This window comes from Parasteatoda tepidariorum, chromosome 9 (genome assembly GCF_982258835.1).
Source record: "Parasteatoda tepidariorum strain Cologne lab strain chromosome 9, Ptep-v5.0, whole genome shotgun sequence".
Taxonomy (NCBI): domain Eukaryota; kingdom Metazoa; phylum Arthropoda; class Arachnida; order Araneae; family Theridiidae; genus Parasteatoda; species Parasteatoda tepidariorum.
Window position 1 is genome coordinate 77,423,082 of NC_141763.1, and position 25,070 is coordinate 77,448,151.

General features: G+C 29.3%; 2 protein-coding genes across 3 annotated transcripts; both read right to left on the reverse strand.

The window, feature by feature from the left end:
* Window positions 1–5,721: 5,721 nt before the first annotated feature.
* Window positions 5,722–19,568, reverse strand: LOC107450238 (U20-hexatoxin-Hi1a-like). 2 transcript variants are annotated; one of them, XM_071186529.2, is made up of 3 exons: window positions 19,427–19,568; window positions 12,691–12,804; window positions 5,722–6,325 (listed from the first exon to the last, which is right to left on the reverse strand). In XM_071186529.2, exons 2-3 carry the CDS (start codon window positions 12,791–12,793, stop codon window positions 6,180–6,182), a joined length of 249 nt encoding a protein of 82 aa, XP_071042630.1. In that variant the 5' UTR covers window positions 12,794–12,804; window positions 19,427–19,568; the 3' UTR covers window positions 5,722–6,179. The 2 variants fall into 2 exon arrangements, with proteins under 2 accessions (XP_071042630.1, XP_071042628.1); XM_071186527.2 differs by lacking the exon at window positions 19,427–19,568 and adding an exon at window positions 17,763–17,886 and having other exon boundaries at window positions 5,724–6,325.
* A 1,528-nt stretch (window positions 19,569–21,096) lies between these two features.
* Window positions 21,097–24,669, reverse strand: LOC147804259 (U20-hexatoxin-Hi1a-like). The gene is made up of 3 exons (XM_087152189.1): window positions 24,544–24,669; window positions 23,002–23,115; window positions 21,097–21,288 (listed from the first exon to the last, which is right to left on the reverse strand). Exons 2-3 carry the CDS (start codon window positions 23,102–23,104, stop codon window positions 21,143–21,145), a joined length of 249 nt encoding a protein of 82 aa, XP_087008315.1. The 5' UTR covers window positions 23,105–23,115; window positions 24,544–24,669; the 3' UTR covers window positions 21,097–21,142.
* Window positions 24,670–25,070: the final 401 nt, after the last annotated feature.

The window sequence follows — 25,070 nt, forward strand, 5'->3', positions numbered from 1 at the left end:
ATATATATATATATATATATATATATATATATATATATATATATATATATATATATATATATATATATATATATATATATATATATATATTTCGTAAGAATGGAATAAGCTGTGGTTTATGAACAGCCACCCTCGATGAATGCAGGTAATGCGCGTAGACTTTAAGATTATGTAGTGATGTATGAATGAAGGATAAAGTCTATTAACGGCTTTCTATCCACATGTGCAGGCTCTGACTTTTAAAAAAGTCACCCTATGAAAGATGGGACTGTGTAGTCTTTAAATTATGTAAGGATGTTTGAATGAAGTATGAAGTCTATAAACGGCTTTCTATTCATATGTGCAGACTCTGACTTTTAAATAAGTCACTCTATGGAGCATGGGATGCCAATGAATGATTTACTCCTTATTTTAGTCTGTTATTTAAATTACAGCGTTTACCTATTTTTTTATTATTGGAATGAAATTAATAACATTTTTTCTTCTCATTATGGGTTTATTAAATTATTTTTCTGAATAAAAATTTTTTTAATAGTTTTTCTCACAGATGGCATCACTGGTATGTTACTTGCTTCAATTTTTTCGACCAAATATATACAACGCTTACCTATTTTGAATGTTTCTTTTAAAACTAAATTTAAATTTTTCTACTTCTTTATTTTATATTTTTGATTAAATTTTTCTTTTTATTATGGGTTTTGTTAATAATTTTTCCAAACAATTTTTATAACTAGATTTTTCTCACAGATGGCAGCACTAAAATGTTATTTGCTTTATTTTTTTCCACCAAATATATTTTTAATATTATTTTGTACGATTCGAGCAATAAGCACAACTTATAAATTTTTTTCTTCTTCGCGAAATTTGTTAACTGTTAAATTTGTATTCCTACTTTTAAGCAATTTTTTACTTTGCTGCACGCCGGTAAGTTTGGTTTCTGCTTTCATTTATTTCAGATTCTTTTTCAACTGAATGTTTATTTTTAGCGATATAGACTCACTATGAAGAATAATTTTTATTTTAGGATAATTATTCTTTACTCAGAAATATCGCATTTATTTATAGTAAAGGATGTGTCCTGATGAAGGATGTATCCTTTTTACCAGAAATGTCCTTACCATGCAGTACGTTTATACCAGAACATTTCACTACGTGTAATGATTGCTCTTATGTTTTTGGAATCCATTTCAAGAATAAAGTATACACATTAGGGGTTTCAAATAATTGCTTCATCCAGGAAAATAGAATAAGAATAGAAGAATTGAAATCTACCAAATCACTAAGTAGGAAGACGTAACTGAAAATTTTTAAAGCTTGTTTAATTGACGGAGAAACTGAGAGGAGTTGAAGGGTATAGTTATTAGAAACATCTCCAGGTTTTATTAGTCAGTGAATGACACAGGTTTTGATGTTCATCAGACGTAGGAATTAGTCATCATTCATAGATAAACTATCTGTATGAATTTTTTTTTGGAAGAAAAAAAATTGCAGGGTGTTCCGCAATGACCACCATTAATATATAATCTTGAAAACCTTCTAAGTGCTTGAGTAATAAAATTACATATATGAAAAAAATTAAGATTTTAGAGAGAAAAAAAATTTAAAGTGGTCTTTAAATGTGTCGAATCACTAGCGAGAAAGGTGGGCCGAAAAGATCAATCTCCTGCCTAATTCCTCCGAAAATCAAACAGGTTTGGATGTCTTTCTCCCGACCTTTCCGACTAGTAATACAGCACATTCATATATCTTTTTTTTCTCCTTAGCTGAAATATTATTTATTAATTGGAAAATATATTTTTTGTTGAAGATTTTAAATATACAGGGTTTTTCATAAATCCCTCTGGGTATTCGAAGCGTTATAGTAAAAAACAAATGGCTTCAGTGGTACATGTTACTGCCATCTACCGGCAACAGCTTAAATTAAAACTTGAATACTTTAGGAATAATTTCATATGCTCTTTGTTTGCCATATTCGTCTTCGTTTTTTTACTATAACGCTTCGAAACCCCGGAGGGAATTATGAATAACTCTGTATATATACTAAGCGCAGCTATTATAAAATCCACGGGAAGTGTCAATAACTACCGTTTTACTTATGCCATATGTTCTTTTTTAGCTGATTTGTTTTTCTAAAGTTAAAAAAAAAATAGAAATTCCGTTCAAAATTTATTTATGGATAAACTGAAAAACGAACATAGGTATTCCTTTCTTTAAAGTATTATAATTCATACGATTCAAAATAATTCACGCAATTCATACAAATTACAAAAGTAATATAATTCATAAGGTAAAAAACACTTATATATAAGCTTTTATTAAATTTTACTTCAGAACAAAAATCAGAAACTTATACGGGATGTTACCACTTGATAAAACATCTAGATTTTGAAACCATTACTCAGTAATTTTGAAAAACATCCTTAAATGAAATTTAAAGCAATCTATGTATTGCACTTAGAAATCAATTATAAAAGTCGAAAATATTTTTAACTAATTTGGTAGAAGTTTTCTTTAAATAGTAAGTTCAAATAATAAAATAATTGAATTCGAAATTTCACTCACAGAAATCCACCAAGACGTGAGAAGTTTTTTTTTAATGTTTTATTCAAAGGTTCAGTTCATTCAAAAAATTATTTTTTCGATGTTTATATAGCAAATAAAATGATAAAATAATTGCGCTTAAAATGATACTAAAATCTTTATTTCATTAATAAACTTAGAAAGTGCTCTTCCTGATTGGTTTAATTGATGTTATAGTAATAATGGATTTAAAAAAAGACATAATGGTAATGACCTAATTATGATGAGTAGTTTGATGTCTGAGTGTTCATTTGAGAATTATAGGACAATTGAACTAAACTGCTGTCATTTTATTGTTTATATTGGAAATAATAAAATTTTGTATTGTTCTCTAATTTTTTCAGTAATTGCCTGAAGTCTATTTTATTGATTTTTTCAAGATATATCATGTATTTAAGTACGTAATTATAGGTCAATTCATCATACTTTTGCGATGTCAATTTCAAAATGACTTCTTAATAGATATTTTTGCATCAAATAAACTAGAATAATTTTAAGTTATACAATATAAAAAGAAATCATAATTAATTGTTCAGTAAATATTATTATATCGATCACTAATACAAAATAGTCAGTTTTCATTACTTCTAACAGTTTGGTTTTCCTTAGTTATATTTGTAAGTTGGTTTGGTCTGCTATATTAACATAAAGAAACCACTTTGATAAATTTTAAATCATGGCCAAAGGATTATTTCATTTATAGAATAAACATACAACTCACGATAGGCCTGAAAATTACGACTCACCCCTCGCCACGCGCAGAGTCAAAATATAATTAGCGACTTAGATTTAATAAACAACCAGTCACTTTTTTCCATGTTTTTTTTCTTCTAAATATTGTTTAATGATAAAAGTTTATCATTACCGTAAATAAAAAAAGCCGTAGTTTAAGTGGACACTTGAAACAATGTAATGATTCTGAACTATATATAATCTTGCCGTGAAAAACTATCCGATCATTAGAACAGACAAATAACTTATATTTTAAAAGTTATTAAACTTTTTTTTAAAAATTGCCAATTCGGAGACATTTTTTCAACTAGATTAAATTTATCAAAATTACCGCTTAATTTTCAGTTTTTGCGCATTTTCATGAGCCCAGGCTCTGCAGCATTGTAGCAAGTTTTTAAATATTAAAATATTAGACCACAAACGCTTTTCATTCTCACAAAACAGTCTTTTTTCCATATTGACGTTTTGCGCCATTTTCAAAATAATCGTAGAGGAAGCTTTCTTTAGACAGGCTAAACTTGACCCAACAGTCGTGAGTAACAATTGCAAAATCACAGCAGTTATAAAAATGGCATATTATTGACATAAAAAGCATAATTTCAATTGCGACCGAGCCTTCGAAAAAAAGCCTTAAATGCATTTTGCTTCCCCAAATATTTTTTTAAAAACAGTTCTTTAAATTCAGTATGTTTAACAAACTTTTTCATATAATTATGTTATTTTTATCGTTGAATGAACTTTTTATTAGATTGGTATAATTTAGATTATTTATAATATAGTTTTATCCAAACAAAAAAAACAAAAAACAAAAAACGCTTGCAAAAAGTGACTATTAAATAAAAATGATATTGTTCACCGACTCATTATGTCCGAGGAAAAAATGGCTACTACGATATAAGATATTAGGATCTGCCGGCTACTGGCTACTAACTGCAAATTGACTTTTTTAACTACTAGCTAATTTTTGACTACTACTAACTAATTATTTAGTAACTAAAATCTACCATTCAACACTACTTATCTGTTAATATATCACTGAATTTTAAAACAATTGATACATTTTTGTGACTATTTCTGCATCGTATAAATTAGAGTAAAAGTTCATAAAAATGTTATTAATAAATTTTTATATACTATTACATATTATAAAATAATAGTGGGCTGCGCCCCCTGATCGCTAACGCTCGCCAACCCCCGAAAATTGCTACGCAGTCTTATATGGTTTGCTTCGCAAACCGAGGTCGCTTCGCTCGCTACTAAATTGCAAATGCACAAAATTCTAAGAATTCGAAACAATCATTCAAATCCATATAACAACCTTTTTTTTTTAAAATTACATCTTTTTAGTAAATGCTAAGTCATTAAAATAAACTTGAATTCAAATAAATGACAAGTAATTCGTTAAACCTATTAGAAATGCGCTATAGTATAAAATCTCAAAGCGTAACAGCACGACTGAGAACCATGTTTCAATGAATAACTAATAACAATAATCAAACAAATAAATTCGTGATGTAAATTAAAAATCGTCAAATAAATTTGTAATGTATAAATTCGTAAAAAAAAGCACTTTTGACAAAGTACTAAAATAGAGATCTATCGACACAACTCACTTCTGCCTAGCTTAATAGTATGAGATTGCTGCAGCTGATAGGGTGAATTTCGGAAGAGATCACATTTAGTGAGAATGCTCTCTCTGGTTATTTCAGTTTCCATTTTTCCGTTTATATGTTGAGCCACCTTAGCTAGATTTAGCATGTGACATTTTTAGCGGCAATCATTGGTCGATTTTCCAGCGTTGCCATTCGGGGAGTTGTAATGAGGTTTTTTTGTCGCCGTGTAAGAGAAATATATATATAGATTATTAATATCTCATCTAAAATATTATTAATAATAATAATTTATGAAAATTTGAATAAAAGTAATGACTTAAAAGAAAGCTACCAGTTAGGTAATCGTGCTGTAAAATTTATTATATTTATTGCTAAAACATGCTTATTTTTTGTAATTTCTAACTATTTAGCTTTTGTCAATATATTTGACGAATTAGTTTGATTTCTTTTGATGCGAAATAAGCTAAATATTAGTTTTTATTTTATTTTCAGCAATTAGCAAAAGATTTATTTCGCACAAATCAATTAAATATGCATAACACATCACAAACTATATGTTTAATCATCATGCTTCTGCAATTTGAATGGAGTTTTTAACTGGAAAAAATATTTTTCAGTCATGAAAGAGTTTGAAGAAAAAGATATTTAAGATAACTAGCTAAAAATATATTTAAATGTTGATCTTTATCAGCAATTCTTAATTTTTTTAAGTAAATAAGTCGAACTAGATTCAAATTAATTTATTATAAATTTTTACATTGAAATTTATTTAGAATTTCTCTATCTTTTGAATTCCGCAGTGAACTGATCGTACGGACACGGTTTCCAGCAGAACACCGAAGTCAAGCATCAATGGTTACTGTCAGTATGCGGGTGTATGACCGCTTTGATCAGCCTACGTAGGAACCGAGGGTGTGCGGTATCGATCCTCGTTAAACTGTTCCTCAGCAAAGTGTTAGACTTCGCGCGCAGGTTGTCAGGCTGCCAAAGCAGGGGTGCCATCCCCTATGCAGAGGATCAAAATTACGATGGCATGTCTTCGAATCTTCCTCAGGGATGTTTCCCAGACCGTCGTCAATAGCCCATTGTGCAACTCTATTGCGACGTAAATAAAGTACTTACCTAAACCTGTAAATAAAGTACTTTTTAAACTTAAGTTATCTTTAAAATTATCGTAATATCAACACATAATTGAGAGTCTTACAAAATTTATTGTAATTGTTACTGCAATGTAAATGTTTATTTTATCAATTTCTAACACTTTGGTTTTCCTCGGACAGATTTGGTGATTTGTTTTCCATCTTTATCAGCACACCAGCAGAATCCAGTTGATCCGCGGCACTGTACTTGGCTGTAGCTACCATCTGAATCACATTTTGGAACGAAGCTGCCTTTCAGATCTGAAAAAATAAGGCTTTATTTTATACTCTTTTCAAAGAATATTTAGGCAATTATTTCTAACGCAATTATAGGAAGACAGTAACTCATTTGAAATATAAGTTCAGAGCAAAATTTAAAAAAAAAAATCAATATCGATTATAAATTTTGTATTGTATGACCTGCAAGAGAGAAGGGAAAATAATTCATTAGGAGTTCTGCCTGTAACAGCATATGTTATTAATTTTACGTAAAATATTCAGCTTTGCTTTGAAATAAATGTAAGTAAAATCAGAAATATGCTACATTTCATCCTACACTAAGGAACCATTCACTCAGTTGTGGTTTGTTATGCATTTTTTTAGTTTTAAAATAAGACAAAAAGGTGAAATTAGTGTGTAACAGCAAATGATAACAAATTAAAGTATTTGAAGACACTAATGATGATAAATAATAGAATTTGATTGAAAAGACGAATCATGACAAATAATAATAACTGATAGGAAAAACGAACGATGACAAATAATAGTATTTTGTAAAATAGATTAAAGATGTCAAATAATAGTATTTGGCTGAAGAGCAGAACGGATTACACAAAAAATAGTATATGTTTGAAGAGACTAACGAAGACAGATAATATTATTTGGTAGAAGACAGAAACGATGACAAATAGTAAGTAACAGTATTTGGTAAAAGAGATTGACGATGTCAAGTAATAGATTTTGGTTGAAGAGACTCAGGGCAAATAATAGTATTTGGCTGAAGAGCAGAACGGATTACACAAAAAATAGTATATGTTTGAAGAGACTAACGAAGACAGATAATATTATTTGGTAGAAGACAGAAACGATGACAAATAGTAAGTAACAGTATTTGGTAAAAGAGATTGACGATGTCAAATAATAGATTTTGGTTGAAGAGACTGAGGGCAAATAATAGTATTTCGCTGAAGAGCAGAACGGATTACACAAAAAATAGTATATGTTTGAAGAGACTAACGAAGGCAGATAATATTATTTGGTAGAAGACAGAAACGATGACAAATAGTAAGTAACAGTATTTGGTAAAAGAGATTGACGATGTCAAATAATAGATTTTGGTTGAAGAGACTGAGGGCAAATAATAGTATTTCGCTGAAGAGCAGAACGGATTACACAAAAAATAGTATATGTTTGAAGAGACTAACGAAGACAGATAATATTATTTGGTAGAAGACAGAAACGATGACAAATAGTAAGTAACAGTATTTGATAAAAGAGATTGACGATGTCAAATAATAGATTTTGGTTGAAGAGACTGAGGGCAAATAATAGTATTTGGCTGAAGAGCAGAACGGATTACACAAAAAATAGTATATGTTTGAAGAGACTAACGAAGACAGATAATATTATTTGGTAGAAGACAGAAACGATGACAAATAGTAAGTAACAGTATTTGGTAAAAGAGATTGACGATGTCAAGTAATAGATTTTGGTTGAAGAGACTGAGGGCAAATAATAGTATTTGGTTGAAGAGCAGAACGGATTACACAAAAAATAGTATATGTTTGAAGTGACTAACGAAGACAGATAATATTATTTGGTAGAAGACAGAAACGATGACAAATAGTAAGTAACAGTATTTGGTAAAAGAGATTGACGATGTCAAATAATAGATTTTGGTTGAAGAGACTGAGGGCAAATAATAGTATTTCGCTGAAGAGCAGAACGGATTACACAAAAAATAGTATGTGTTTGAAGAGACTAACGAAGACAGATAATATTATTTGGTAGAAGACAGAAACGATGACAAATAGTAAGTAACAGTATTTGGTAAAAGAGATTGACGATGTCAAATAATAGATTTTGGTTGAAGAGACTGAGGGCAAATAATAGTATTTGGCTGAAGAGCAGAACGGATTACACAAAAAATAGTATATGTTTGAAGAGACTAACGAAGACAGATAATATTATTTGGTAGAAGACAGAAACGATGACAAATAGTAAGTAACAGTATTTGGTAAAAGAGATTGACGATGTCAAATAATAGATTTTGGTTGAAGAGACTGAGGGCAAATAATAGTATTTCGCTGAAGAGCAGAACGGATTACACAAAAAATAGTATATGTTTGAAGAGACTAACGAAGACAGATAATATTATTTGGTAGAAGACAGAAACGATGACAAATAGTAAGTAACAGTATTTGGTAAAAGAGATTGACGATGTCAAATAATAGATTTTGGTTGAAGAGACTGAGGGCAAATAATAGTATTTCGCTGAAGAGCAGAACGGATTACACAAAAAATAGTATATGTTTGAAGAGACTAACGAAGACAGATAATATTATTTGGTAGAAGACAGAAACGATGACAAATAGTAAGTAACAGTATTTGGTAAAAGAGATTGACGATGTCAAATAATAGATTTTGGTTGAAGAGACTGAGGGCAAATAATAGTATTTCGCTGAAGAGCAGAACGGATTACACAAAAAATAGTATATGTTTGAAGAGACTAACGAAGACAGATAATATTATTTGGTAGAAGACAGAAACGATGACAAATAGTAAGTAACAGTATTTGGTAAAAGAGATTGACGATGTCAAATAATAGATTTTGGTTGAAGAGACTGAGGGCAAATAATAGTATTTCGCTGAAGAGCAGAACGGATTACACAAAAAATAGTATATGTTTGAAGAGACTAACGAAGACAGATAATATTATTTGGTAGAAGACAGAAACGATGACAAATAGTAAGTAACAGTATTTGGTAAAAGAGATTGACGATGTCAAATAATAGATTTTGGTTGAAGAGACTGAGGGCAAATAATAGTATTTCGCTGAAGAGCAGAACGGATTACACAAAAAATAGTATATGTTTGAAGAGACTAACGAAGACAGATAATATTATTTGGTAGAAGACAGAAACGATGACAAATAGTAAGTAACAGTATTTGGTAAAAGAGATTGACGATGTCAAATAATAGATTTTGGTTGAAGAGACTGAGGGCAAATAATAGTATTTCGCTGAAGAGCAGAACGGATTACACAAAAAATAGTATATGTTTGAAGAGACTAACGAAGACAGATAATATTATTTGGTAGAAGACAGAAACGATGACAAATAGTAAGTAACAGTATTTGGTAAAAGAGATTGACGATGTCAAATAATAGATTTTGGTTGAAGAGACTGAGGGCAAATAATAGTATTTCGCTGAAGAGCAGAACGGATTACACAAAAAATAGTATATGTTTGAAGAGACTAACGAAGACAGATAATATTATTTGGTAGAAGACAGAAACGATGACAAATAGTAAGTAACAGTATTTGGTAAAAGAGATTGACGATGTCAAATAATAGATTTTGGTTGAAGAGACTGAGGGCAAATAATAGTATTTCGCTGAAGAGCAGAACGGATTACACAAAAAATAGTATATGTTTGAAGAGACTAACGAAGACAGATAATATTATTTGGTAGAAGACAGAAACGATGACAAATAGTAAGTAACAGTATTTGGTAAAAGAGATTGACGATGTCAAATAATAGATTTTGGTTGAAGAGACTGAGGGCAAATAATAGTATTTCGCTGAAGAGCAGAACGGATTACACAAAAAATAGTATATGTTTGAAGAGACTAACGAAGACAGATAATATTATTTGGTAGAAGACAGAAACGATGACAAATAGTAAGTAACAGTATTTGGTAAAAGAGATTGACGATGTCAAATAATAGATTTTGGTTGAAGAGACTGAGGGCAAATAATAGTATTTCGCTGAAGAGCAGAACGGATTACACAAAAAATAGTATATGTTTGAAGAGACTAACGAAGACAGATAATATTATTTGGTAGAAGACAGAAACGATGACAAATAGTAAGTAACAGTATTTGGTAAAAGAGATTGACGATGTCAAATAATAGATTTTGGTTGAAGAGACTGAGGGCAAATAATAGTATTTCGCTGAAGAGCAGAACGGATTACACAAAAAATAGTATATGTTTGAAGAGACTAACGAAGACAGATAATATTATTTGGTAGAAGACAGAAACGATGACAAATAGTAAGTAACAGTATTTGGTAAAAGAGATTGACGATGTCAAATAATAGATTTTGGTTGAAGAGACTGAGGGCAAATAATAGTATTTCGCTGAAGAGCAGAACGGATTACACAAAAAATAGTATATGTTTGAAGAGACTAACGAAGACAGATAATATTATTTGGTAGAAGACAGAAACGATGACAAATAGTAAGTAACAGTATTTGGTAAAAGAGATTGACGATGTCAAATAATAGATTTTGGTTGAAGAGACTGAGGGCAAATAATAGTATTTGGCTGAAGAGCAGAACGGATTACACAAAAAATAGTATATGTTTGAAGAGACTAACGAAGACAGATAATATTATTTGGTAGAAGACAGAAACGATGACAAATAGTAAGTAACAGTATTTGGTAAAAGAGATTGACGATGTCAAATAATAGATTTTGGTTGAAGAGACTGAGGGCAAATAATAGTATTTGGCTGAAGAGCAGAACGGATTACACAAAAAATAGTATATGTTTGAAGAGACTAACGAAGACAGATAATATTATTTGGTAGAAGACAGAAACGATGACAAATAGTAAGTAACAGTATTTGATAAAAGAGATTGACGATGTCAAATAATAGATTTTGGTTGAAGAGACTGAGGGCAAATAATAGTATTTGGCTGAAGAGCAGAACGGATTACACAAAAAATAGTATATGTTTGAAGAGACTAACGAAGACAGATAATATTATTTGGTAGAAGACAGAAACGATGACAAATAGTAAGTAACAGTATTTGGTAAAAGAGATTGACGATGTCAAGTAATAGATTTTGGTTGAAGAGACTGAGGGCAAATAATAGTATTTGGTTGAAGAGCAGAACGGATTACACAAAAAATAGTATATGTTTGAAGTGACTAACGAAGACAGATAATATTATTTGGTAGAAGACAGAAACGATGACAAATAGTAAGTAACAGTATTTGGTAAAAGAGATTGACGATGTCAAATAATAGATTTTGGTTGAAGAGACTGAGGGCAAATAATAGTATTTCGCTGAAGAGCAGAACGGATTACACAAAAAATAGTATGTGTTTGAAGAGACTAACGAAGACAGATAATATTATTTGGTAGAAGACAGAAACGATGACAAATAGTAAGTAACAGTATTTGGTAAAAGAGATTGACGATGTCAAATAATAGATTTTGGTTGAAGAGACTGAGGGCAAATAATAGTATTTGGCTGAAGAGCAGAACGGATTACACAAAAAATAGTATATGTTTGAAGAGACTAACGAAGACAGATAATATTATTTGGTAGAAGACAGAAACGATGACAAATAGTAAGTAACAGTATTTGGTAAAAGAGATTGACGATGTCAAATAATAGATTTTGGTTGAAGAGACTGAGGGCAAATAATAGTATTTGGTTGAAGAGATTGTAGACGACAAATAATAGTTTTTGGTTGAGATTAACGGGAACAGCTAATAATTTGTTAGAAGAATCTAACCATGGCAATAAATAATAATACATGATAGAAGAGAATGACGATGACAAATTATAGCTTTTGGTTGAAGAGAGGAATGGATTACAAAAATTATAGTATATGGTTGAGGAGACTAATGAACACAGATAATATTATTTGGTAGAAGAGAGAAACAGTGACAAATACTAAATAATAGTAATTTGGTAAAAGAAATTGGTGATGTCCAATAATAGATTTTTTTTTGAAAGATGAACAATGACAATTGATAATATTTGGTTCAAGAGACGAATGATGACAAATGATAGTATTTGGTTCTGGAGACGAATGATGACAAATAATAGTTTTTGGTAGAAGAGACGGAGAGGACAAATATGAGTATTCGATAGAAATGTCAAACTGTGAAAAAAAATAATATTTGATAGAAAAAAATAACAATGACAAATAGTAGTATTTGGTAGGAGAGAGTAGCAATAATAAAAAATGGTATTTGAATGGTTAAATTGAAAGAGAGAAGACATTTGTAATTATTCTCCACTAATTACTCACCACTAAAAACAGTTTATCTAAGTTTAATACGTCATTAAATTGTGCATGTTTTGTATCGAAATTAGTTGTGTATGACAAGCGTAAATTTCCGAATACTTTTTTTTTTACTTCTGCTTCTTTATTATCGTTTTAATTTTTTAAATGTGTTCAATTTTGTTTCTTATATCAGCAGAGCTCTATACATTTGAGTACTCCTTTGATAGATTCAAATTCTGAAATCACCAAAAGAACAATTTATAATTTTTTTCAAACAAGCGCCTTAATTTAAAAACTGATACGTGTAAACTTTTAAATTTTGTTTTTTACATCAATTCATGCTTTTAATATTTTATAAGTTAAAGCCATTCTTACTCTTTGCCTGTGCTTGTTGTCTTTGCAACTGGCATGCAGTTTGGGCTCCAATAACCATAGCAATTACAGAGCAGAACAGTGCCAAGAGAGCGAAGATCTTCATGTTTTATTTTTCTGGAACAAAAAGAAGGTTAAATTTTTTCAGTATTGTTAATGCGTCATAAAATTACGTTAGAGGAAAAATAAATTCAAAGTTTCAGATGAACAACATTTAACTACACTTTGAAACCGTAAAACGCATGGAATCGTATAAAAAAGTAACATAAAGCAATAACACGATTGTTATCCCAAACTCTTGGAAATTTCTTTTCATCTGCTAACAACTAAGATTTGAAACTAACTTATAAGCCGGATACATGAAAACCCTGTAGACAAGAGAAGTTTTTACCGAACTGTTTAAATAAAAAAGCAAATTGAGCTAAGATAACGGCACTAAGGGTTAAAATTCGTCGTAAAACTTCCCGGTTACTACTTCCGATTAACGCAGGGTTGCCACAGACTACTAAAATGCGACTATTTGCTACTATTTTCGGCCTTAGTCAGTCCCCTCACTAACACGTACTTATTGCCGCCTACCATGTGCGTAGTGCGGTTAAAACAAATAATTTTTTTAAAAATTAAATAAAGAGTTTAGTAATGTTTTGACGCTTTTTAATAATTTAACATTAGTTCTTAAAGTATTTTTTTTTTAAATTTTGTTAAAATTCTTTCAATACTTGTTTGTTTTATAATTTTTTATATAGTCAGTATCATTTTTAAACAAATAAATCTTTAGTCGATTTTATTTTCAAAAAAGAAAATAATAACGAAAAAATATTTTTACATTTATTAAGTACAGAATTTGACCATTACTCAATACTACTTTTTATTATTTTAAATAATTAAATAAAGAGGGTCTAATGATGTTTCAAAAGCATGATTTTTTTTTCAACAAATAATTTTAAAAAAATATTTTTGTTTTTCTAAAGTGAATATTTCTTTGGTTTGTTTTCTACTTTCGTTTTTTTCTTTTAATTTTTAATTTATTTACGTAAAATATTTTGTTACAGTATTATTATTTTTAAAGCAGTAAGTCTTAAATCCTTTTTAATTTAAGAATAATGAAATAAAACTTGGGTTTGCTTTTACTTTGACTTCTTTATTATTTTAATTGAAAATATTAAGCAATGATATTGATGTCATAGTGGAATATGTTTAGAATTAGTATTTTCTTTTGTAATAGATCTATGTCTTTTTATTTATTTTTGATTGATTTAAACGTTTGCCATAGGTAATTTTTGAACATATGCTAAATTGCGATACATCGCTATATCGCGATGTATCACGATTTAAAATTTCTGACTTCACCCAGTCCTAATCATAGTACATGACAAATAAGCTATAATTTTAGCTAGTTGGCTACTATTTTTGATAAATTTTTGACCCTGTTCAGGCAACTATTTTCGTAGTTTTAGGCAACTATTTTCCTTCTTGAGGCTACTAAAAGCAACTATTTTTGTTCCTTTTATGCTGTGGCAACCCTGTTAATGTTTATGCCTAAACTTGAAAAAGCGCACCATCCAATATTATAATATTTGTAGTGTTTAATGTATAACACTTTCATTCAAATTAACTTTCAGCGAAACAAATAACAAATGAATTCGGAAGACTCCGCAAACATGCTATTGTGGTACCCGAAAATAACAAACTGCGGTAAATTACACAAATATAGCCAAATAAGGAATAATATATTTATGTTGCGATATTAATTTTTTAAAATTTGTTTTAGGTTCATGACCTTTTAGAATTTATTAGTTACGTAAAACTCTAATAAACGGCAAAATGCCGAATAAATTTGAGCAAAAATTAGAATAAGAAAACTTTCTAGAATATTAAGCCTGTTCACGCATCGCCTAGTAAACAAAAGCGGAGGGATACTGGAGATGGAAATTTTTTAAATTTCTTCAGGTTTTTAGGAAGATTGTTATTGTTTATATTTAGTCAATCCTCCATATTTGTGTATATACTATAACTTTTAACGGTTTATGCAATTTAAGCATAAATTAAGAGCTGCGTTTTATTTAAAAATGGCTTATAATTAATGATTATATAATGATTGTAGATTATATGATGTTTTGCTCAAAAAAAGTGAAGATCTTTACTAAAACTTAAGAATAGAAACAATGGAAATCAGCCTATAATACCTTTTAAAGAGAGTTAATTAGTCTATCTAGGGTGAGATTAGAGAATCTTTCGGGGATAATATTCTAATATTCGGTCAATGTTGATTCTTTGAAACTCTCAAAATTTGAAGTTTATGTAATTAGTTTGGGTAACTTTAAGGAAAATTAAAAACATTTCAAACTAACCACTATTATGTAATTTATGTTATATATAATCTTTTATTTATACGCTGAAACATATAACCTTTGTTTTTACTTATTCCAACTCTTTTAAATGAATTTAAAACTATTGTTTCTCCAAACACCAAACGTGAGAAATTTTTGGGTAAGAAAATTTTATGAATTAATTGTTTCAGAGGTACTTTCAAAATAGTACTTAGATTGAATGTATTTTATATAAATTGAATGAAATATATTTGACGAAGTTTCACAGCTGCATATTTTTAAAACTTCATTTTAAAAGAGTACCAGCTTTCATACACGAAAAAAAAAATTTAGTAAAATTATTGTACTGTGACACAATGACATTTCTCTTTAAATAAACCTTAATTTCAGTTAATGAAACCATAATATCCTGTCTTTAAGCCATTCATTTGGTAATTTTTCTGTTAAAATAGTACCAGTTGACGGGAAAATTCTGGTTTTCAAAATTACGGTTCATATTACCACGCAATTAGTAAAAAAAAAAAAAAAGAATTGAAAAAGAAATCTTGCAGTATAAATGGTTTTTATGCAATGTTGCAAGGTATTGTGATAAAATTGTCATATTTTACCACATTTACCAAATTTTATCACACATTATAAAACCATGCTATATTGTGAATTTTACCAAATGTACTAAAGAACATTACTAAACAACTTTTCATTGTTTCCATATAGCCAGAAACATGGTAAATTTTGCCATATTCTGGTAGTGTTTACCATTTTTTCTCAATGTAGATTAAAATAGTTTATTATCAATGAACGAGCGATAAATGAGAAACTACATTAGCCTTTTCAGGGCTTGGTGAGCGCAGAGAGCAGCTGACGTGAGTGACTCTCTAATATATTTTTCTTTTACAGTTTTGAAGTCGAATCTATCCTTTTTTTGGTATATTCATGTGTTAGTTATGTATGTTATTATACGCAGCATTATGATACCATATCTAGTAGTTACCATACGAATGGTTAAACTACCCAAGGGATTTTTAATTATTGAATATTTTGATGCTATTAATAGAATTAGGTTGTTTTTTTCATCATACTAGGTGGCTCAGCCCCTGATTTCTCGTCTCGACAAATATCGTAATTACTTAGAATTCTTCATTATTTTTTTCTCTTTAAGCGTCAATCTTTTTTTAAAAAAAGAAAAATATTTTGTTTTCAAATTATACAAATATTGCTATTTCATTTGTCAATATGTTAGCGGTTACGAAATAGGCGATTACCTGGAATAATCATATGAACTTCATATGAAAAAAGCTTAACCTAAAGAATTGACATTGTGTGACAGAAAACGTAGAAATAAATAAGTTATTTTGCTCGTTCACATCAGTTGAATAGCAATTCCAATCGAAAACGGTTTTTATCGCTCCTAATTAAGGTTTTTTCAAAACTTTATACACTATAAATGTTTAGATTTATATCCAGCACCATGTAATCTCTCTCAAACTTCCAGTTTTGTTTATCATCTGCTCGGGTGTGCGATTATATGTCTTCTTTAACAATGGAAAACTAGTTTATATATAAGGAAATTAAAGCTGAAAAAATTTACGAAAAATCACATAAATTGGCAATAACTTTCGAACATTTTGAATTTTTTTTAAGTAAAAGTTTAAATTAAAGGGCTCGTTTAGCTTGACGAATTTTAAATCCGAAGTTGTATACTTCAACAAATTACAGATCGGTCGAACATGTTATTCTGTTTTCCTACAAGTTTCACAGTTAATTAATTTCATTAACTATTATATAAATAATAATTATATATTATTATATAAATAACAATTTTTTTTTATTTCGCAGTACTCTCTGTACTGCTTTTTTCCCACCTTTGTAATTTCAAGTTTCTAAGTTACATAGTTTTTTCACAGCAAAGCAAAATAATGTTAAGTTGAACTCTCAAAGCAGCTGCTGCCGTTGCAATTTCTTAATAGATACCTAATGTATAATAGATGTGGAATAGATACCTAGGCACATCATTACGATAAGTACGGTAACAACTGTTTATCAGTAGTGTAAAATTGCTGAACAAATGAGCAATAAATAAAAGGAGAACTTTTCGAGAGGAGGGTTCAAACCCGTTTCAAGAACTTCAGCTGCTATGCTCCTAAATGTTGTTCTTTTCTTTGTACACAAGGACCGCACCAAACCATTGGGGATTGGCTTACATGATGTCTAAAGAAGCTAGTTTTCAGCTAAATTTACAGCTTAAGCTTGATTATATTTTACTGTGGTTCATATTGAGCACAATCATGATTGAATTTATGATCCTGTAGAAGTTGCGACAAATTTTTAATGTAAGTAGCTTCATACATCGAGGTTTAGCATTGAATAAGATTTTCTCAGTCTAAAAGCTATATTATTATTAAAAAACGAAAACAAAAACAGTTAAATCTTTAGTAAATCAGATCAAATTCCTTTGTTTTCAGTTTGGATAATTTAGGATTGGTTTACAATGTCTTATTATTTTACGGTTTGTCTACCATTATTATCCTCTCACGGTTGGTTTACTGTTATTATTATTATTTTACGGTTACTTAACCATTATTCATTACTTTTGAAAAACATCTTTAAATGAAAATAAAAGCAACCAATGTATCGCACTTAACAAGCAATTATAAAAGTCATAAATATAATTAAATTATTTAGTTAAAGTATACTTTAAATAGTAAGTTTAAATAATAAAAAAATTGAATTCGAAATTTCACTCACAGAAATCCTCCAAGCAGTGAGAAGTTTTTTTTTTTAATGCTTTACTCAATGCATCAGTTTATATAGCAAATGAACTGATAAAATGATTGAGCTTAAAATGATACTTAAATCTTTATTTCATTAATAAACTTAGAAAGCGCTGTTCCTTGTTGGTTCACTTGCTGTTATAGTAATTACGGTTTTAAGAAAAAGACATCATAATGATCTAATTACGAGGAGTTGTTTGATGTCTTGGCGTTCATTTGATAATCATAGGAAAATGCAATTAAACTGTTGTTGTTTTATTATTTATAGGAGAAACAATAAAATTTTGTATTGTTCTCTAATTTTTTCAGTAATTGCCTCAAGTTTATTTTATTTATTTTTTCAAGCTATATAAAGCATTTAAGTACGTAATTATAGGTCAATTCGCCCAACTCTTGCGATTTCAGTTTCAAAACTATATTTCAATGAATATTTTTGTATCAGTTAAACTAGAACAATTTTGAGTTATACAATATAAAAAGAAAGCACTATTAATTATTAAGTAAAATATATTATATCGATCTCTGAAACAAAATAGCCAATTCTTATTACTTCTAACAGTCCTCCTGACGCCTCCCTGGTACCTTAGGTCTACTATGACCCTTCACCTATTAAGTGGTCAGCGCTGGTCTCTTCTCCGGCGAAACCACAGCCGCTATTACTTCTAACAGTTTGGTTTTCCTTTGCTTAATGTGTGAGTTGGTTTGGTTTGCTATATTAACATTAAGAATTTTAACCAACTGTTTTAAATCATCGCTAAAAGATTATTTTATTTGTACGCTAACTGTACAACATACAATATATTAAATGAAAGCATAATTTCGGGACGGAAACTTCGAAGCCTGAAATGCAATTTGCTTCACCAAATAAAATTTCTTTTCCTCTTTTTTAAAAACAGTTCTTTAAATTCAGTATGTTTAACAAACTTTTTCTCATAATTATGTTATTTTTATAGTTGAATTAACTTTTTATAGCCATATATAGTTTCTAATATGAACTTTTTTTAAAAGTATAATTTTTACCCAAGCAAAATAAAAATAAATAAATAAATAAAACTCTTGCAAAAAGTGGCGATTAAATGAAAATGATATTGGTCACCGACTCATTATGTCTGAGGAAAAAATGACTACTACGATATAAGATATTAGAATCTGCCGGCTACTGGCTACTGACTGAAAATTGATTTTTAACTACTAAATAATTTTTTACTACTATATAATTATTTAGTAACTAAAATCTACTGCGCAACACTACTTATCTGTTAATATATCACTGAATTTTAAAACAATTGATAAATTTCTGTGAGTATTTTTGCATCGTATAAATTAGAATAAAAGTTCATGAGAATGTTATTAATAATTTTTATATATTAGATATTATGAAAAGTATTATTAACTTCTAATTTTGAATATTTTGAATAATATTAATTTATGAAAGTTTGAATAAAAGTAATGATTTGGAAAAAAGCTACCAGTTAGGTAATTGTGCTGAAAAATTTATTATATTTATTACTAAAATGTGTTTGTTTTTTTGTAATTTCTAATTGTTTAGTTTTTATCGATATATTTGGGGAATTAGTTTCATTTCTTTTAATGCGAAATAAGCTGAGTATCTATATTATATAAAACGCTAATACGTACGTATGTATCAATAAAACCGATGATATTTCTTTTCTCGCGCTGGCAACAGTTTTCATTTTTAATTGATTGGATTCGGCGCGCAAGAGCACGTAGTGAGCATCATATGGCTAATCCATGTTATATAAAACGCTAATACATTTTAATTGATAGGCTTCGGCGCGCAAGAGCACGTAGTGAGCATCATATGTCTAATCGGGTGAATTCTCACCGAATTATCAAAAAAATTATCACAAAATTATCTTTATCTAAGCCGATGCTTTACATCTGACGTTCAGTACTATTTCATATTGTTTTACAACACATGGCTTTAGCCCTCTGGTGGGAAAGACTTTAAAACAAAACTTACAACAGTAACTTTTCTCAACAACTGAAATTTAGAATAGTGTGATTAAGAAAAATATGTGAACTGTTTGCAATTTCAAATTAATATTGAAATGCACAGGTTTAGAATTTTCTACGGTGAAAAGTTTTCTGAACTTCAGTGTTCAAAAAAGTATACAGAAGCTAGATGTTAAGAACGTATCCAATGAACGAGCAAAGCGAGCATCGGATTGCGAAGCAATCCGAAATGAACTGCGAAAGCAGTTCCGGGGGTTGGCGAGCGCCAGCGATCAGGGGGCGAAGCCTCCTAGTTGTTTTTATTTTATTTTCAGTAATTAGCAAAATATTTATTTCAAAAATCAGTTAAATATGCATAACACATCAATAACTATATGCTTAAGCATCATATTTCTGCAATTTGAATTTTGAAAAAATTGTTTAATTTGGACGGTAGATTATTATTGCATCATATAAATCAAAAAAAAAAAAGTTAAGCGTCATTTATATATTTTATGATGAATTAAAATGTAGAACTTATGAAAATTGCACTGTTGTTTTGGATTGTTCCACGGTTTATGTACTTCTTTTATGAAGTTTGAAAATATCATTGAAAAATTATGTTAAACAAAAGTTTGAAGAAGAAACAATATATTTCCAAAAATATCCCTTCAAATTTGTTATGGATTGTTGTGAGTACAAAACAAAATCTACTATTTATCATATCTTTTTATAAGGGAATTTTTAACAGGAAAAAATATTTTTCAGTCATAAAACAATTTGGAGAAAACTATATTTGAGATAAATAGCTCAAAGTATATTTAAATGTTGATCTTTATCGGCAATTCTTTTTTTTTTTAATTAATATGAGTCCAACTAGATTCACATTAATTTCTTATAAATTTTTATTCTCAAATTTATTTAGAATTTTCCTCTCTTTTGAGTTCCGCAGTGGACTGATCGTAAGGACACGGTTTCCAGCAGAACACCGAATTCAAGTATCACTGGTTGCAGTCAGTATGCAGGTGTATGACCACTTTGGTCAGTCTACGTAGGAATCGGGGGTGTGCGGTATCGATCCTCTTTAAACTGTTCGACTCGCAAAGTGTTCGACTTCACGCGCAGGTTGTCAGGGTACCAAAGCAGGGGTGCCATCCCCTATGCAGAGGATCAAAATTACGATGGCATGTCTTCGAATCATCCTCAGGGATGTTTCCCAGACCGTCGTTAATAGCCCATTGTGCAACTCTAGTGCGACGTAAATAAAGTACCTACCTAACTACCCTATGTCTTGAATTAAAGTAATCTTTAAAATTGTGGTAATATCAACACATAATTGAGAGTCTACAAAATTTATTATAATTGTTACTGTAATGTAACTGTTTATTTTAACGATTTCTAACAGTTTGGTTTTCCTCGGGCAGATTTGGTGATTTGGTTTCCATCTTTGTCAGCGCACCAGCAGAATCCAGTTGATGCGTGGCACTGTACTTGGCTGTAGCTACCATCTGAATCACATTTCGGAATGAAGTTGCCTCTAAGGTCTGAAAATATAAGGCTTTCTTTTATGCTCTTTCCAAAGAATATTTAGGCAATTATTTCTAACCCAATTATAGGAAGACAGTAACTAATTTGAAATATAGGTTCATTGCAAAATTTTATCGTTTGAATCAATATTGATTATAAATTTTGATTTATTTAGAAGTATTCTATGAACTACAAGAAAGATGTGAAAAATAATTCATTAGGAGTTCTGTCTGTTGCAGCGCATATTATCGATTTTAAGTAAAATATTCAGCGTTGTGTTGGAATAACTGTAAGTAAAATCAACAATATGCTGCATTTCATCCTACAGTTAGGGACATTCACTGAGTTGTGGTTTGTTAAGTATTTTTTTAGTTTCAAAACAAGATAAAGAGAAGAAATTAACGTATAACAGCAAGCGATACCTAATTATAGTATTTTAAGACGCTAACAATGATACATAATAGTATTTGGTTGAAAAGACAAATCATGACAAATAATAGTATTTAATGGGAGAAAAAAATGATGACAAATAATAGTATTTGGCAAAAGAGATTAAATATGTCAAATAATAGTTTTTGGTTGAAGAGACTGAGGGCAAATAATAGCATTTGGTTGAATAGATTGTAGATGACAAAGAAGTTTTTGGTTGAGATTAACGGGAACTGCTAATAGTAATTTATGAGAAGAGTCTAACCATGACATATAATAATATTTTATAGAAGAGAACGACGATGACAAATAGTAGTTTTTGGTTGAAGAGAGGAATGGATTACAAATAATAGTATATGGTTGAAGAGACTAACGAGGACAAATAATATTATTTGGTAGAAGAGAGAAACGATAATAAATAATAAATAATAGTATTTGGTAAAAGAGATTGTCCAATAATAGATTTTTTTTGAAAGATGAACAATAACAAATTATAGTATTTTATTTAAGAGACGAATGATGACAAACAATAGTATTTGATATAAGAGATTAACGAGTACAAATAATAGTATTTAGTAGTAGAGAAGGACGAGGTCAAATAATAGCATTCCACAGAAGAGATTAACATGATAAATAATAATATTTGGTAGAAGAGATGGACGATGACAGATACTAGTTTTTGGTTAAATCGACGAAAAATGACAAATAATAGTATTTGGTTGAAGAGACGGCCAAGACAAATAATAGTATTCTGTATAAATGCCTAACTGTGACGAATAATTATATTTGATAGAAAAGAATAGCAATGAGTAGTAGTATTTGGCAGGAGAGGGTCGCAGTAACAAAAAATGGTATTTGAATGGTTAAATTGAAAGAGAGAAAACACTTGTAATTTTCCTCCAATAATTACTCACCACTAAAAACAGTTTATCTAAATTAATACGTCCTTAAATTGTCTATGTTTTGTATATAAATTAATTGTGTATGCTAAACGTAAATTTCCGAAGACTATTTATATGTTATTTTTTACTTGCTTCTGTTTCGTTATTTTCGTTTTCATTTTTTAAATATGTTCAATTTTGTTTCTTATTTCTGCAGAGCTCTGTACACTTGAGTATTTTTTACTCCTTTTTTAGATTCAAATTCTGAAATCACCCTGGGAACAATTTATAAATTTATTCAATTTATTAATGTTTTCCCTCTATCACCTTAATTTAAAAACTGATACGTGTAAGCCATTAAATTAAATTTTTTACATCAATTCATGCCTTTAATTTTTTATAAGTAAAAGCCATTCTTACTCTTTGCCTGTTCTTGTTGTCTTTGCAACTGACATGCAGTTTGGGCTCCAATTACCATAGCAATTAAAGAGCAGAACAATGCCAAGAGAGCGAAGATGTTCATGTTTTATTTTTCTAAAACAAAAACGAACGCTTAATCCTTTTAATATTGTTAATACATCATAAAAATACCTTTGAGGAAAAATAAATTCAAAATTTTAGACGAACAACTAGCAACTACACTTTAAAACAAACGTAAAATGCAGGAAATCGTATAAAAAAGTAACATAAAGCACTAACACGAATATTATTTTAAAATCTAGGAAATTTCTTTTCACCTTCTAACAATTAAGAATAGAACTAACTAATTCATAAGCTTGACACATGATACATATAGCCCTGTAGACAAGAGAAGTTTTTACCGAACTGTTCTAAAGAAGAAAAAAAATTTATTTTAAGCCTGTTCACGCATCGCCTAGTAAGCAAAACATAAGCGGAAGGATACACTGGAGGCTTTCTAAATTTCTAAAGGTTTTTAGAGAGCTTGTTATTGGCTATATTTAGTCTACCATCCATATTTGTATATATTCTATAACTTTTATCTGTTTATGCAACTCAGAGATACGTTTTATTTAAAAATGGTTTATAATTATTGATTATATAATGATTGTGGATTACATGAAGCTTTGGTCAAAAAAGTGAAGCGCTTTACTTAAACTTTAAAACCGAAGCAATGGAAATCAGCCTATAATACCTTTCAAAGAGAGTTGATTAGTTTATCTAGAGAGTAACTAGTTTATATTAGAGATTCTTGGATAATATTCTAATATCTGGTCAATGTAGATTCTTTAAAACTCTCAAAGTTGTAGTTTATATAACTTTAAGGAAAATTGAATTTTTTTTAAAATGACCACCATTATGTTATTTATGTTATATAAAATCCTTTATTTATTTCCTGTAATATAATCTTCGTTTTTATTTTTTATTTCATTCCTTTTGTCTTCTGATCACTAAGTGTGAAAAAACTTACACCTTATTTTTATTCCCAAAAACACGTTCTAAAAGCATAACTGTCGATAAAATAAACGCGTGATTTCAAATAACTTCAGAAATGCTAGTTTGGTGACATAGAATGACAATCGTGTTGATGACTGAACTTGTAAAAAAATATTAAACATTAAAGAGCATGCGATAAAATCTTAAGCAAAATCGTTTACAATTATATAACAATAGCTAACGTTAAACTTATGCAAAAAAACCATATTTGAAACATTTTTCCCGAACAGAATAACTAAAAATTTTAAACGATTTTCCGAAATGAAATTTATATATGATCCTTGTAGTCAATGTTTAAATGTCAGAACCCGAGCAGTAATGGAGTTATAAAAGATACAAAATGGAATTACGAGACAAGAACAGACATAATATTGAGTAAACACAAAAAAAAAAAAAAAAAATAGAAAAAAGGGCCTTTGACACAGGATGGAAATTGAATGAATGTTCCAACCAAAATACAGGATGAAGTACTGACAGGATAAAAGTTGAATGAATGTAAATGCTTACCAAAAATCACGTCGAAGCTAAAGAAACGATGTGTGCTGCTTTCTTTTAGTGTCTTATATACCCACTGATACGGCTATAAATCGTTGTTTTTTTTTAAGTCCTAAAAATAACTTAATCTTAAAACAAAAGAATTAGTAATATTTTATTACACAATGATTATTTTAATAAGTAACTATTACATATTTATTTCTTATGTTTTATTACATAGCCTCTTTTATTAGCATTCCTAGAATTTAGAATATGCTCTTCCTTATTGATTAACTTGTTCATGTTGTAATAAATACTGAGAAAAATATCAATAATTTATTTGGCTAGAATTTTCTTACAGAAAATTATTACGTAGCCTTAGGTTCATTTCCTTATGCAGGGTGTAGAGAAAATATTGCATTTAGTTTGCATTTTTAGATTCCTCATCAAAAATGAAAACAAAATAATACACACGGGGGGTCATAAATTAATATTTAAGCAAGGAAAAAAACAAAAATGCTACAGAGATCACTGTAGAGAATAGTGAATGTAATAAACAT

Coding starts and splice junctions, on each gene's coding strand:
- LOC147804259 (XM_087152189.1), bottom strand. CDS start 23,104: ATGAACATCTTCGCTCTCTTGGCATTGTTCTGCTCTTTAATTGCTATG. Junction 21,289..23,001: donor ACAACAAGAACAGGCAAAGA/GTAAGAATGGCT, acceptor TTATATTTTCAG/ACCTTAGAGGCAACTTCATT.
- LOC107450238 (XM_071186529.2), bottom strand. CDS start 12,793: ATGAAGATCTTCGCTCTCTTGGCACTGTTCTGCTCTGTAATTGCTATG. Junction 6,326..12,690: donor ACAACAAGCACAGGCAAAGA/GTAAGAATGGCT, acceptor TTATTTTTTCAG/ATCTGAAAGGCAGCTTCGTT.